This window comes from Hakea prostrata, chromosome 10, assembly GCF_041222555.1.
Source record: "Hakea prostrata isolate BN-2017 chromosome 10, UWA_Hpros_2, whole genome shotgun sequence".
NCBI lineage: Eukaryota > Viridiplantae > Streptophyta > Magnoliopsida > Proteales > Proteaceae > Hakea > Hakea prostrata.
The window spans coordinates 43122144-43137864 of record NC_142609.1 but is presented as its reverse complement, the minus strand read 5'-3'; the positions used below and the strand labels follow the sequence as shown (position 1 = coordinate 43137864).

Below are 15721 nucleotides of genomic sequence, written 5' to 3'. Positions count from 1 at the left end.
GCTGAAATTTTGACCGTTGGATTTGAATTTTTGATCGAGATTTCGATCTTGACCGTTGAATTTCGATGGTTTCGATCAAAATTCTGATCCTACTGTTGATATCACAGTTGTTGGATTCATGTGTTGCCATATGAAAGTTGGTAGATAGTTTATTTATTTATTTGTTGAAATTTGGGAGATATCATTGCTGACATTTTCGGCCACAAAGGAACGGGTGAAACGCACAACTTTTCTTCTCCATTTCTCATTCTTAATTTGTTTTTCTTTTTTAATTTCTTGGTATAATTTTTCTCCAAAAGTGTAAATATAATAAAATAGAGTTGTTTGCAAACCTAAGACGTGTATGTATAATTTACTCTTCTTCGTCTTGTGTAGTTGAAACTCATGAACAGACATGCAGATATCAATCCTCAAAAGACATACATTTACAATTGTTTGATTTCATGCACTAGAAAAAAATAATTGTTTGCAAATATAGGTGGTGTAAATCTATGTCTTTTGAGGATTTCCAAAGTATGATTTTTAATCATGTCTTCAGTCTTTGTTTTTAATTTATAATAAAATTCAGTAAAAGATAAATATGGCTTTCTGTATTTGAAAGTAACAGTGGCAAGCACAAAAAATGTTTAAACAAATTGTTTACAAACACATGAGTTGCATTTGTAACTTGTTGCTAGAACCAAGAATATGGCTATAAGTCTTCTCATTGTCATGATAGAGGATTATGCTACCTCTCACACATTTCTATCAAATCTACATTCTTCACAATTCTCAACCCCCTTTATAATTTTTAGTAATTCATATCTAGGATTGTGACACGTGGTAGTTAATTATCCAATGATCATAATTAGAACCCAGTTAGGAACTGAATCTAACAAATCTCTAAAATTAAGCCTCAAAAGACATCCTTTGCTGTGCATAGCAAGAGCTATGCACAATAGACAACAGTGTCCATAGATGCCAAACAATAGGCTGAAAAAGCAACAAAATTACAAACCTATTTTAGATTTTTTAAATTTAAAATCATACTTTTAAATTTCAGCCTATTGTTTGGCATCCATGTGCACTATTGTGTATAGCAGATGATTTTTTTTCCTAGGAAAAGAAAAGGGAGGAAATTGGGAGAAATTTTAGGGATTCATTAGATTTTAATTCTTAGTTGGGTTTTAATTGTAACCGTTGAATAATTATCTTCTACATATCATAATCCTAGGGAAATTGCTTGGCAACACTTGCTGCAAATGCTCGACCTCAACCATTCATAGCACAGTTTTGCGCATTAATCGTGCAGTCTCAAGTCGAACTCCAATCCTAGGTAAGAATTATGAGGAAGTATTGGGGGTGGAAAATTGTAAAGGATATGGACCATCAGGGTGGATCCCCTCTATGAGTCTGGGTCAGCTTAAGGGTGTTGATACGGTATCGAAACCGTTTAACCATACCGTTTAAAACCGCATCGTACCATACCGATTCAAATTCGGTATGGTATGCACCGAAACCGTTTTTTGGAGTTTGATACGGTACAGTTATGGTTTTAGATGGTATACCGTTGGTACATACCGTATACCTTACCGAATTACCGAATACCGAACCGTACCAAATACCGTTTTTAAGGTTAGTTTTGTAATTTTAGTTTAACCTTTAAACCCTAATAGATGAATAACCAATGTGCTAAAGGACTATAGTTGTAATAGATGGTTCTTCCATTTTTGTAGATCTTAATCAGTTAGTCTCTAAAAAACTTGTGCTAATTTGGGGCTGCATTTCTATTATTTGTTTCCCCACCAAACAAGTTGCCTATTTGCCTAATAACCATTGACCTTCTAGCAGCAAGAGCCAAGAAAGCATAGCATTTCATTTGTATTTGCAATTTTCCAAGCATTTCAAGTATGAAATTTACATGGGTGTTTCGTTATACTGGAAGTCTAAAAAATGTTGTCTTGTATAGAACATAACAAACAAACATGTAGGCAACTTTGAATTCCAGAATAACTAACGTTGTTTCCATTTTTTGTCTCATCCATGTCCTTCAGGCTATTTTAAGGGTATGTTTCCTCTGGCTGTTATTTGGCTTAATCGATCTCTTCTTTTTCTCATCTATTGGACTGCCCTTCTAAATTAAGGTTCATTAGCAAAGTGATATGATTTTATACCGAATTCATACCGTACTATATACCAAACCGTTCAGTTATTGTCGTACCGATTTCATACCAAAACCGTTCCAAACCGTTTTTAAAATACCGTTTTCATACCGTACCGAATTTATATGGTACGATATGATTATTGTTGGACGGTTTGAAATGTGGTACGGTACGGTATGGTACAAAATTATCGATACCGTATTGGCTTTACCACCATAAATACAGGGGGACCCCAGGGGTTGGGGGATAGGATTTTTTTAATTTTTTTTATTTTTACTTGTAGGTCCCACCGAATTTGTGGTGGTAAAGGCGTTGAGGTGCTCCCTGACGGGGTGATGATTCGGATTCCCCCTCTCTAATATAGATTTAAGAGGGCCCACCTACGAGCATCCACCCATCTTTATCCTAGATTTAGGAGGGGCCCACTTACGAGCATTTTATGGTCAAAATGGATTTTTTTGTCTTACTTTATTTGATAAAAGCATGTGTGGTTTGTTTTTTTTTTGGTTGATAGATGTGTGGTTTGCTATCCATGAGTTTTGCTCCCCCATTACCTAACTGTTTCTACCATCCATGGCTGAGATCAAATGGTTTCATATGTATAAGAACACAATCCCATGTTGATATCTTTCCAATTCATCGAAAGCCAAATTTGAATTCATCTTCTCGATTTCCTCCGGGAAGAAATTGCATCTTCCATTGTAGTCTTAGTTCTTAGCTTTCCTTCCCGATAGATTATTATAATCTGGAAGGGACCAGACACCAAGAAGACAAGGAGAAATTAAACTATTCTAGCTACCACAACAGAATTGCAAAATGGATTCTTATCTCGATTCTCTCTACCCTTTCCTCGTCAGCATCTGCGAAGCCATCACTCGTATTCGCATAAAAAATCCCAAACGAAAGACGTGTGGGTATGATTCAAATTTTTTAACGATTGAAAAAAAAGATCTGATTTCCACTCAGGCGAGAAGGATCCATGCATAGTGGCGATGCTTGGATTGGATTCATTAGAATTGCCACGAACACTGATCATGCCTTCCACATGCCACTATTGGTCTACAGGTGGTGTTGTTCGTCGTTCAAAGTGTTTCTCTTCATGCATTCTTGGGAAATTTGGGAACTTTCGTAAATGGTAGGTTACGTGTATTCATGAATCATGATCCATTCCTGTTCCGTGTTGGTTGGTTTGAGCAGTAAAGATATTTCTGGTTGGATGAGTACTGACTAGATACTGAACTGGATTTAGGTTTCGTGTTTGTCTTGTTCTAGGTTATTTATCTTCCATAACCACAAAGGGTTTATTTGGGCTCTTCAAGTTAAACCGTAGAATCTACATTGGCTAATTAAAATAGGTAAAACAAGATTTTATGTTTTAAAGAGTTACTTTTGTCATTGATCAAAGCCTTAAATGAGTGAATATTCATACTCATCGAGTAAAAGTCGGGATTCGTTGAAGCCTACAGAGTGTTGAGAGAAGTTTTCCTTTTATTTCTGCTAAAAATCTTTAGATTTTGGTGTTTCAGGTGAAGAACAGAGTCGTCGCAGCATTTGAACTGTGAGAGGGTCAGTTTTGATTTAAGCTGCGGACGAGTAGACTTTTCTGGTCCAGAAAAGGTAAGAATTTCAGGAAATAAAGGGAACAACAGTCCACGCTGAGAGACGAAGATTCTTGCTTCGTGTTTGTTTTTCTTATCTTTTGTTATTTTTCATATATGCAATTTCCTGTAAAATACTTCACTATGAGATGTGTTCGATTCTACTCGGGAAAACTCTTTGAAGGATAAAAGACCAGTCGGGAGATACTTTTGAGTTGAGATTTACAGAATCATGTTCTCTGATAAATGGGATCAACTTCAACTGGGTTAGATTTGCTTATGTTCAGTTTCACAAAGCAGGATTGGGTTTTCAGTTAGTGTTGTAATGTTTTGTTTCTTTACTAATTCTGTTTGAAGTATGAGCAGTTATATGTTTCCCAGAATACTCTCTCATCATCATAATTAATTTCTTGGAGTGTCTTGTTTCATTAAGTCCTTATTTATTTTTTTAACTAACAGATTATAGGGAGAAGAAAATGGTGACCAGAACAGTGGACCTCCGATCAGACACAGTCACCAAACCTACGGAAGCCATGAGAGCCGCAATGGCAAATGCTGAAGTTGACGATGACGTCTTGGGTGGTGACCCAACAGCCAGTCGCTTGGAGAAAGAGATGGCAAGGATCATGGGCAAGGAAGCAGCTCTCTTTGTTCCTTCAGGCACAATGGGTAACCTCATAAGTGTACTAGTCCATTGTGAAGTTAGAGGAAGTGAAGTCATTCTTGGAGACCAATCTCATATCCATGTTTTTGAGAATGGAGGAATCTCAATTGTTGGTAGTGTACATACGAGAACCGTGAAGAATAATCCAGATGGAACTATGGATATTGATCTGATTGAAGCTGCTATAAGGGATCCTGAGGAGGAGCTTTACTTTCCAACTACAAGGGTTATCTGTTTGGAAAACACGCATGCAACGTAAGGACCTTTCTCTTTAATGACATAATATCAAGCTTGTGGTGAGATAGAATCCACTTCTGTCACTAAACTATTGCTTTGTTTATTATATTTCCACTTTATTATATTCCCACTTTGTGTTCCACCGGTCATTTTTTTTATCCCCTCTTTTATTCTTCCCTAGTTGGTTTTGAGGTGGAAGAGCATTCTTTTCTCCTTTCTTTATTGAATAATCACCACAGACATGTGGGACTGAAGTTCTTTCCTATCTTATTTTAATCACAGATGAGATTCCCCCAGATGGTTATTCTCTATCAGAGTTTTTGCATTTTCTTATGACTAGAAATTTTGGACACTTTGGGAATAATGTCCTTCCCTCTTTAGTCCCTTGAGTGTAAAATTGCACTCACAATCAGTAGCTGACTATTAAATGATTGACGATTATGTGGAAGTATTAAACAAGGCTCCTAATTTGATCCAATAAAGGGTCTAATGTAAAGGTTTATTCTTTATCATCATTAAACTTTGACAGAAATCCTGACCACGTCCATACTCCGACCTTGTATTCGTGGGACCCCCTTTGACACCAAATTGAAGGCCACTTGGGTAATCTATGTTGAACCATGACCATGTTTAGATTTGCCTTTAATTATCCAGTGTTCAGCGAAATATTTATCCCGCCATACTTTCATCAACTGGAAACCAACTTTCTGAGCCTGACTTGCTGTGCCATTTCCTTGCCTTCTGGAACCGGTTTGAGCCATTTCTACTGCATTCAATTTACAGCATGATGCATACAGTTGTTCCTAGTGGTTTTTCTCAATTTAATGTGAAAATGCATTCTGTCTTTGGATGAACTGTGGATCACTGGGCTTTGTCTTGAGGTACTCTGTTTAGTTTGATGTATCTCAATATAATCCAAGAATTGCTTTATCTAAATTGAATGTGCTTTGACTTTCTAGAAAAAGAATTAATACAGCTCAGCAACATAATTATAATATCTTTTAATTATATGTCTATGAGCTACTCTCCTCTTTCAGATAAAAATATGAGGTTAGACCCAGACTCTCTAGCTTGGGTCTCACATTGGTCTTGGATTTCCTGGGTTTCACATTTGTTGTCTTTTATCATAGAATTGGTGGATGGAAGAAGCGTTGCTCCACAAGCATACTGACCCCCCAACACTCCCCCCCTTTCTTTTGTTCCTAGCTTTGGAACTGTCATGGTATCTTGTGGGCAACTTGACAAGATGGTTTATGCAGCTATTTTTAGTTAAGAAGACCTTAAGATTTTGATTTAGAATTCAGATAGATGCAGAACATAAGGTTGTGAATGATGTACATATGTCAAGGTATTAACTTTTATTAATTTGATGTTTGGGTGTGCAAGCACACAAAGGGTAGTCCACTTTTTAAATGATCCAATCATCCAAATCAGCCAGTAGGTAGACCAATTCTACTGCATGAACAAAGAGATGGGAAAGAGTTTTTCTCAATTCTATCCAAAAAAGGGAAATAGAAGAGTAGCAGGAACAAAAAAATTTGGTAGCTTTCACTTTTGTGTTAAGTTCATCTTTGTAGCTTCGTATTTGGACAACTAGAATTTGGGAATTTTCAAATTTATTGACTTTGGCGACTAATTATGTGCCTGTCCTTTAAAACTCATAGTATCTTGGATATGGTAGCTCGAGAAAGTGATGTTGATTTTCATATTTGAAAGTTGAAACAGAATCTTAGTTTTTTCCCCTCTTACCATTGTCATTCAGTGTTATCCAATTGCTTCATTTCATACCATGCTGTTTTTTGACATTTGCCTTTTTATCATTGCAGTCTTGGTGGTAGATGCATTTCTGTTGAATATACAGACAAAGTTGGAGAGCTTGCCAAAAAACATGGGGTGAAGCTTCACCTAGACGGAGCACGGATCTTCAACGCTGCAACTGTAAGTAATGATTTATTTGATTCCAAAAATGTGATACTGATGCCTTTTTTTCCCCCTTCTTTTTGGGTATGGATTTCTACTAGTTCCATCTCTCCCCCCCCCCCCCAAAAAAAAAAAAAAAAAAAAAAAAAAAAAAGGAAAGGAAAACAAACACAAACACACACACACAGAAAAAGAAAAAAGAAAACCCCTCCTTCCATGCATTTTATATTTTCCTGTTTAGAACAAAAATCTTTCAACGGTACCGATTAAAAAACATTGATATTTTCTGCCATGTAACATCTGCCTGATCTTTGTCTCTAGGGTGCTGATCACAATCAAGTTTCAGACTTGTGTCTATTTGAGAATAAGTTAGGGATGGATCCCTAGTATTTAATGGATAATTTGATTACTTCTATGAATCCTAACTAATTCACCTGAGTAACATCTCTTGGTTAAATTTCTGGAATGTTTGGGCGTAAGTTGGGAATGATCAAATGGGATTTCTTTGAATTGGACTTAAAAGGCAGATGGATGTAGTTTTGCAAGGGAGAGGTGGTAGACTCTGTCCATAATCTTGAATGCATGGCCATATGAGAGTGGTCAAGGAGATCCATCCTAAATGAACTAGCTTATAGTTGTCCATTCAAAGGTTTTATGGCTTGATCTGAAGGTGGACTTTTAGAGTTCACTTTATAAAATGTTCATGCAAATCATCGAGGTCCATAGATCAAATATGTTTCTTCATCTTCTACTTATATTCATTTACGATTTTAGTTTGGCTTGCCAATTATGTTTGAAGATATTTCTGAATTCCTGTGCTTGTCAGAATCTGAATGTGCCTCTAGTGTCATCTTTCTTGTATGCTGGTGATTGTTGGGAAGTTTATCTTGAAATGTCTCCCTTGTGGAATTCCTTAAAAAGCTTCATAATGCCTCCGGACTCTAGTTGTTGGATTCTTGAACCAAATGATTGTTCTTCCAGGTCCCTCTTCAAAGCCCTTTACATCTTAGCAGCTAATACTTGAAAATCTCTGGCTATGCCCAAAATTAAGTCCTTCACTTGCTTTGTGTTCCCCAAGAAATCTTGTGTCATGTTCTAAAGGAGAATGAAATAAGGCCCAATTCTGTGCTCTCTTATTGACGAGAAATATATTAGTCAATTGGTTGAGAAAAGATAGGTGCGGCATTACAGATGGAGAAATGATACACCACCTAGTTACTTTGGTGTGGCTGACAAAATCTGGTATTACTCGACCTTGGTCATATCTGTTGCTATTTGAAGTACTCAAAAATAAAATGAATAGTAGGACTTAACAAAGACTTTACATGTCTCGAACATGATCAACCAATTAGCTTATTGGGAATCCTTTGTGAAAATATCCTCAGATATTGGAGACTAGTTGCTGTATCTTATCCTGTTTCAACCCCACCCAGAAAACATAAAATATAAATTTGATGCCCCTTTCTACAAGTATCATGTAGTTCAATTTGATGATTTCTACATGATAATTCTTATTGAGTCCTCTTCATCTTGATCGGAATAGTAAGGTTATTCGTCTTCTTTTGTGTTTAGCATAGTTTGGCTCCAAAAAGTGCATAGTTTTGGATCGCATTTGAGGCTGTATGATTGCTGATGGCTTAGATATTGAGCTTTTGTAATTGGAGGTGGTTCCAAATTTCAATTGCTAATTAAATTGGGCGCTGACTTGAATGTATTGCTGGGGAAATTATCTCTGGTCAAAATTATGAATTATTCTCTAGCAGACTCCCTTCTAACGGGTAGGTTGATATATCTCTCCATATTATATTGTTGAAATTTTGGTAGTAATTCTGAGGGCCTTTTTTTCCCTAGCCCCTCCTGTGCTTGTTCTTCTATATTGAGCTTGGAGAAAAAACATGCAATACAAGCCTTGACTAGGGTGATAATATTCTAACTTAACTGTAGCTGGATCTATTGCTCAAACTTGACTGGGACTTGAATCCATGCTGAAAAGTTCTTTCATTAAATTTTGTGCTTCTTCTTGTTGTCCATTTTTTTTTATTGGTTTTTGCCTAATAGTTTATGAATGATTTTGAAGAAGTAAAATATGAAGCCTACAGAATGGAACTTATTGAGACTTCTATATGTTGATAGCTTAGGACCTTAAGTATAGAAAAGAAAAGGTTTTTGCAGGAGGAAGAACTTGAATCATCTTCTTTTAGAGTTACGTCTACTACTGTTACCTACTTACCTGTATTGGTGCCAAATAGGCAGATTAATGACTTTCTTATGTTTCTGCTAGGCGCTTGGGGTTCCCATTGATAGACTTGTGCAAGCTGCAGATTCAGTTTCGGTATGATTTTACCTAGATGCTGACTTCTCAATTCTAAAACCTGTGCAGTCAAAAGGATGACTACTTTCAAATGTGATATATTCCAAAGTTGATCACCCTGCGAAGTAAATTAACATTACGTTGTTAATCTGACTTAATTTATGTTGTTTGTCTCTTCATCATATTCATGAATTAGGTCTGTCTCTCCAAAGGTTTGGGGGCTCCTGTTGGATCTGTTATTGTAGGTTCAAAAAGCTTTATTGCCAAGGTAATGATTATAAATTTGTAGTTTAATGTTTTCTCTTCTTTAGAGGATGGTACCCAATATGTTTGTTTCTGTTCTAGGCTAAGATACTACGGAAAACCATAGGTGGGGGAATGAGGCAGGTTGGTGTCCTGTGTGCCGCTGCTTTTGTTGCATTGCAAGAGAATCTCCCAAAGCTTAAGGATGATCACCGGAAAGCAAAACTTCTAGCAGGTCTAGCTTATGTCCTTATTGTTACTTGGATGCTAGTTGTGATGTTTTTGTTTAATTTATTAATATTTGTGCTTGCTATTGTCAGAAAGTTCATCCTCTCCTTGTGCTTTACTCTACATTTTACATGTGTGTTTGAAGCATTACAACCATAGTGATATATGCTCTATTTTCTGTTGGCTGTGTCAGTCGCTATTGGGCTCGTGTCAAACATACTACCTTGTTTATTAATACATCCTTTATTTTGGCATGGTTTATAACTATTGTTTCTATTATGCTCGCTGTACAGAGCACATAATGTTAATTTCTCCAGGATTGTTCTAACTATATGATTTTTTTTAATACAAAATTATGTAAGATTGACTGTGTGGATGGGTGTAAACAGGTCTCACTTTGTATTGTGATTATGCTCAGCTCACCTAGTTTTATTTTAACTCGAGCTAAACCTGAGCATGCCTGGCCCCTTTGTACCCCTGCATGGCTGCATCATGAATTTTCTGGTATGTTTGATGTAGAAGCTTTAATTGTCTGCAGATGGACTGGTTCAAATAAAAGGAATAGAAGTGGATTTGACTTCAGTTGAGACCAATATCGTAAGTAGCCCCTACAATTAAATATATGGTTTGAGCGTGTACTGAAGTTCTATAATTTGGCTGACTGTTATAGCTGTTGCAAAAGTTGCAATAGCAACTTGTCTAATTGTTGAGTTATTTAAGTTCACTATGAGGAGCAAATTAAAATAATTTAAAGTTTATGCTTTTTTGGGACTCCATCAGTGCTCTGCTCATTCTCGATTTAATGCAAATTACATTTTTTCTGGTTGGGAGAGTGAATTTCTTTACCTTATCTTGGAAATTTTCTCTGTACTGCTTTATTAAGAAATTGAATGCTTAATATAATTCTTACTTTGGGCATGTCTTGGCACTTCCTTTGAACCTTTACCTGAGTAAAAACTGTAAACTCTCATGTCATGTGCTGTTTAGATTAATACTTGAGGATATGTGACTAGTTTTTTTTCTTTGTGCTATCAGATATATTTTAATCTTTCAGAGGGCTCAAACATCACAGCAAACAAGCTCTGCCAGTTTCTTGAGCAACATGGTATACTAGTGAGGACAACCGGTCCATCCAGGTTAGTTGAAAGTTAGTTATGCATTATGGAGCTCTCTCCCCCCTCCCCCCGTTTCTTTTTGTTCAAAAATGCACTTTGTAGTAACTTGTTGACCCCTAAGGTTTGAATTTCATGATCAGATTCAGCATAGTATCAGCTGATCCATCAGAACCACTGGTTTCTGATAGAACGATCTAGCTGATATATTTGGTTATCATCTGTATGGGTTGCATGATCAGGAATTCCTGTGGCTGGTCCCATACCGTATTCCATGATTTGAATATTGGTTCCCCCCCCCCCCCCCCCCCCAACAAAAAAAAAAAAAAAAAAAAGAAGAAGAAGGAGAAAGAATGAAAGAAAAGTCATGCTTGAATAATATACACGTTCACATTTGGATGAAGCAAGGATCTTTGTTTGGATGAATGAAAAATTCATTAACCAAAATGAAAGAAGGGGGAGAGGAAAAGAGTACAATAAGTGATCAATGGGTAGAGCCCTTTGAAGCTAACGGGGCCCTAAGCACAACAAATACAAAGGAACTAGGCACCAAAGGCCGAGACCAAAGAGTCGAGACAAATTTGGGGACAAGTTAGTTTTTCTTCTTTGTTTTTCTTAGAAGCTTTGAGCTCGATAATGAGTAAGGTGATGGCATCCTAATGTAGTACTATATTTGATTGATCAAAACAGTAGCCAAATAGGACCTTCACATGGAATAAAGTTCAAATTTGATAAACTTAAGATGAAACAAAAGTTAGATGTAAAAGAGAGCTGAAACTAGAGTGGTATTATAAGGATAATAACATAATAATACAGGCTGAATAAATCTTCAAAACAGCGACAAGACTATGATGAAGAAATTAAAAGGACAATATGAGGGAATTGAGAATAACAATGTAACACCTGGGCTTCACACCCAACGTGGATTGATTGGATCGAACACCAACCTACCTTGATCAAACATAAAGAGTCTCCATAGAGAAGGAATGTTAACAAAGCAAATTGATTTCAATAAATGAGTTGTCCTTAAACTCATACATAAGTTTCTTTATATAGCATTCTAAAAAGACATAAACATTAATGGTAACATCCAACCACTAGCTAACACCACCTACTTATTAATAACTTAACAACTACTTAACTCTTTGACGAAGGAAAACTCCTTTGACAATGAGTTCTTTTATTTTAAAACCACAGCCCCTTTTATTGACTTTTCAAAATCTAGACTTGGGCTTTGGTCTAGACTATGAAATTCAACATATGTGGGCTAACTTTAACCCACTAAAACAGTCCTAGCCCATGAAAGCCATAGGCTGATTTGGGTGATAGCTTTAGGCTTTTGATGGGCCTGATCCAATGGGCTTCTTCTTTCTTATATATGTCTTCAATTCTGCATCACATCTTTTAGTAGATTGGCTGCTTATCCTGTGACCTCGAAGCAGGGAGAGGGGGTTTAGAATCAAAGGGATGTCTGCAGGTTACCTATGTGACGGGACTCCATCGAGGGTGAAGTTTTGGTCGAGGAGGATGGAAAACAGAAAAGGAAGGTGCCATTGTTGAGGAGGAAGACATCAAGGCATCCTTAAGTCCACTGCTTGGAGATGGAAGATTTAACAATGTGAAAAGGGGGGGGGGCAAGCACCAAGAAATACCCCAATCAGTGCATCCTTCCAGAGTGAGATGCCAGGCTTGAGGGCAAAGGCAGGGCAAAGGTCTCTGGTGGAGAGGCCATCAGGGGGGGGGATGAAGGGGAGGCTAAGATCAGAGATGGTAGAGGAGGGTGAGGGTGCTGGAGGACCAAGGTCTCAGATCAGGGGGAGGAGAGGATGGTGGAGGGGAAGGTGGAGTGGATGGAGGGAGAGGGGAAGGGACAGAAATAGATGCCAGGTGGTGGGTAGAAAAAAGAACAGGCGAGCGGAAGGATCCTGAAGGCCGGGGAGGAGCTTGCTCCGTCAGGCTATCGGCTAACTTGCCTAGCAAGGATTCATCCATACTATGGGTAAAGTTTGTTAGAACATGATTCATTCTGAAAGGTTATTTGTTGAAGAAATAGCATGTTGTATCAATGGTGAACTCTGAGGATACTTCAGCCACACTGGATCAGTACAGAATTCTAGCCTCACCCTAGAAAAATTCAACGGGTCGCACACTAAGCATAGCAATCACACAAAATGGCTAATTGGATTTTTATTACCTTATAGAATTAATAAATGAATAAGAAAGGCTTTTGTTTGAATTCTTGGCATGGGACATAATACAATCAATCCATGGTTGGGTTGTGTGAATAAACGGGTAAAACTTCAGTCCAGGAGAGAAGCAAGTGACCGATGGTCCACCTTGCTGGACATGGAGGAGAACGACAAACTAGCACAATGATGCCACAGACAGGCAAAGATAGCAGGTTGCTATTGAGACAAGGAAAATAGCTTAGGGATATTGCTCTGGAGTAATGTTGCCGGACTAGTTAATTAGTTTGGTTGCAAAAAGCTCCTCTTTGCTCCTTGTAGACCACCGGATGTATTGTCCTTATAGCCAACTCTATCATTGAAAAATAGGAAAACGTGTTGTGATTTGGCCGCAGATATCAAACAAATAGGCCTCCGATGGATCTACAAAGCTTGATCATGGTAAAAGACAATGGTTCCGCGTTCAGCTTGTTGCTGAAGAAGAAAATTAATACATTGCTTGAGTACCTTACTCTTTTGCTTATTTTTGAAGAAGGATCTGAAAAAACTGACATTGTCAAGTGGGTCAAGAAATTGGGTTCTTTCATGAATCATACTATTCTTTAGGGGGCTCACTTTGAAACTTCCATAAATTCTATAATTAGGTTACTTTGGTGGTAATATCTTAAAGACGTTTGTTAGAATAGAATTGATGAAAGTTAATATCCACTGTTTGTTCTTCAGGTATGTTGAGATTGAAGAATGGCTGTCCGGACAGTATTATCTCAAATTGTGTGCACCTATATAATGTTGAAAAAAGCAGCACATTAGATATTAAATTTTTTTTTTAGATTCAACTCATAGAATTAATGAATGCTATAATCCTAATTGGCACTTTATTGTCTTAGCATAAGGGCTGTTCTCCACCACCAAATCTCAGAAAGTGATCTTCAGTACACCCTGTCATGCATTCAGGTAATAATCTTTCTTGTTTTCATCTTTAGTTCTCTTTTTTGGGGTCAATTTGAGAAGTAAGATTCGGTTTAATGAATTTCCTAGCAAGCTTTTCAACCTCAGTTCGAGCAAAATGGAATATGAGAATGCCAATCCTTCAACCTGAAGATGCTTCCTGCTCTTTTTTCTTTTTATTTGAAGAACTGTAATTATTTTCCAGCAAAAAGATGAATGCAGCCTCAAAAGTCATAGAACCATCTGAAATAATGTAATTGATACTTCCATTGGTTGGGAACTGTTGTTATTTCTAATTTGCTTTGTCAACTTATCTAAATAGATTTCTTTTAATTCTCCATCTGGTCTTCACTTGATCCTTGCCTTCCTTGCTCTTGCTAGTGTTTGAGCTTTTCAATGCATAATAGCATATTAATTGAGCTTAGTTACATCTTTTGACAAAATCTAGCTTTGTGGGGTACCCAGATCTATAGATGGTGAATAATGTCCAAATTGAATTATTTCCTTACTTTTCAAAAGGTTAAATGTTTGTTATGTCATTATCACCTTCATCAATTATCTGGGTGTGAAAAGCCAATACATGGGTGAGTGAAAGCATCCCAGAACTATACTAGCTTTATACTACCTTTTCCATTTATGCAGAAAATTTTCCCTCACCCAGGTTAATGGACAAGCAATCTCTTCATCCATCATGATATGACCTTATGATTGGACTCCTGGGTGGATGAGTTTCATCATTAATTTCCTCACTCAACTTCTTCGGCAGTCCCCCCCCCCAAAGGTCTGATCAAGATAGTTTCTCACTTCACCATAGTGGTTCTGTTCTTCATTGACTTCAGCTACTGATCTGATAAAAACTCTAAGCCATGCTGTAAGAATTAACACACAGGAACAAAGAGATTTAATGTGGTTTATACATCAACCAGTGTGCTATCTCCACAAGCAAGAACTTGTGAAGAAGACTATAATGGAGATCTCAACCATAAGATGAAAATTCCAAATCCCATTGGTTCAAGCTCTCAACTTTCAACAGAGATTTTACAAATCAGGTTATCTGGATTGCTTGCCAAGATATGTTAGTGCGGTTTATCTTTAAAATCGAATATTTTAAAATCGAATATAAGAATTTGGAACAGAATGTAATACATGAACACAACCAGGTGTGCATGTATTCATTTTCACATTTGGCACGCAGGGAGGGAGTTTCTGGAAGTCCATTTATTACTCTATCAATGATTCAAGAAACAAATAGCAATAGATGCGTTGGAGTCCATTTGGCTGGGACCCAAAAGCAAGCCTGGAACTACTTTTAAATTCATTTATTCAAGTGAATGGTCTAAGGAGCACCAAGTGTTTTTAACCATCCTTGTTGTTCTTTTGAAGCAAATCCACTGGAGAATATGGTTTGGTCGGTGGAGGGATTCATTGTAGGGCCAATTTTTTGAGAAGTGAAACAGCATCCAATGGGGGTTCTCCAATGGGTATAGATTAGCCAATTCTTAAATTATGATTCTACACTGTTGTCATGTCTTGACCATAGGTATATACAATCGATTATATGCAACAGTTTGGTCTAATTTCACTACATGATTATGTGAGTAATCAAGAAACAGTGTTTAGGAAGTTTTGATGGATGTGTCATTGAATAGAATGTAACTTCATCCCAAGAAAAAAAAATTTAACGCTATTTCATCCAAAAAATTTATGAATCGGAGGAGGATTACACAAAAGGGAAATGGTTTTATCAACAGAAGAAAGTGTTAGAGCGAAGAGTGTTAATGGAGCTTGGATCACCCTTGATGGATTCTATCTCCTAAATTTGGATCATGCATTTGGGTAGGTTTCACATCTCAGGGCATGGATCCTAAGTTAAGACGAGTTTGGATCCTCTCCTCGTAGGGATAGAGGATTTTGCTCCTCGTAAACTCTTCCATCACACGTTTAGGAGGAGTGATCCACCTCTGAACACTACAAGGTGGACTAAAGGTGGTTCTGTTCATGAGTACGTGGTGGAGGGGTGTGAGAGAAGCATAGTTCTCTATCCTCAAGGGTAAAACATCCCAATTCTATTAAGACATGGGATCTGTTGCTCCAAAAACTTGACCACTGGTTCCTGCTGGTGCGAACCTACAA

General features: G+C 37.3%; 1 protein-coding gene across 3 annotated transcripts; it reads left to right on the top strand.

The window, feature by feature from the left end:
- Positions 1 to 2793: 2793 nt before the first annotated feature.
- On the top strand, positions 2794 to 14253 carry LOC149003191 (low-specificity L-threonine aldolase 1-like). Of its 3 annotated transcripts, XM_089137405.1 has the most exons (12): positions 2794 to 3276; positions 3414 to 3496; positions 3668 to 3758; positions 4199 to 4658; positions 6467 to 6578; positions 8842 to 8892; positions 9068 to 9139; positions 9217 to 9349; positions 9881 to 9939; positions 10378 to 10478; positions 13528 to 13594; positions 13679 to 14253. In XM_089137405.1, exons 4-12 carry the CDS (start codon positions 4216 to 4218, stop codon positions 13715 to 13717), a joined length of 1077 nt encoding a protein of 358 aa, XP_088993531.1. In that variant the 5' UTR covers positions 2794 to 3276; positions 3414 to 3496; positions 3668 to 3758; positions 4199 to 4215; the 3' UTR covers positions 13718 to 14253. The 3 variants fall into 3 exon arrangements, with proteins under 3 accessions (XP_088993531.1, XP_088993532.1, XP_088993530.1); XM_089137406.1 differs by lacking the exon at positions 3414 to 3496; XM_089137404.1 differs by lacking the exons at positions 2794 to 3276; positions 3414 to 3496 and having other exon boundaries at positions 3509 to 3758.
- Positions 14254 to 15721: the final 1468 nt, after the last annotated feature.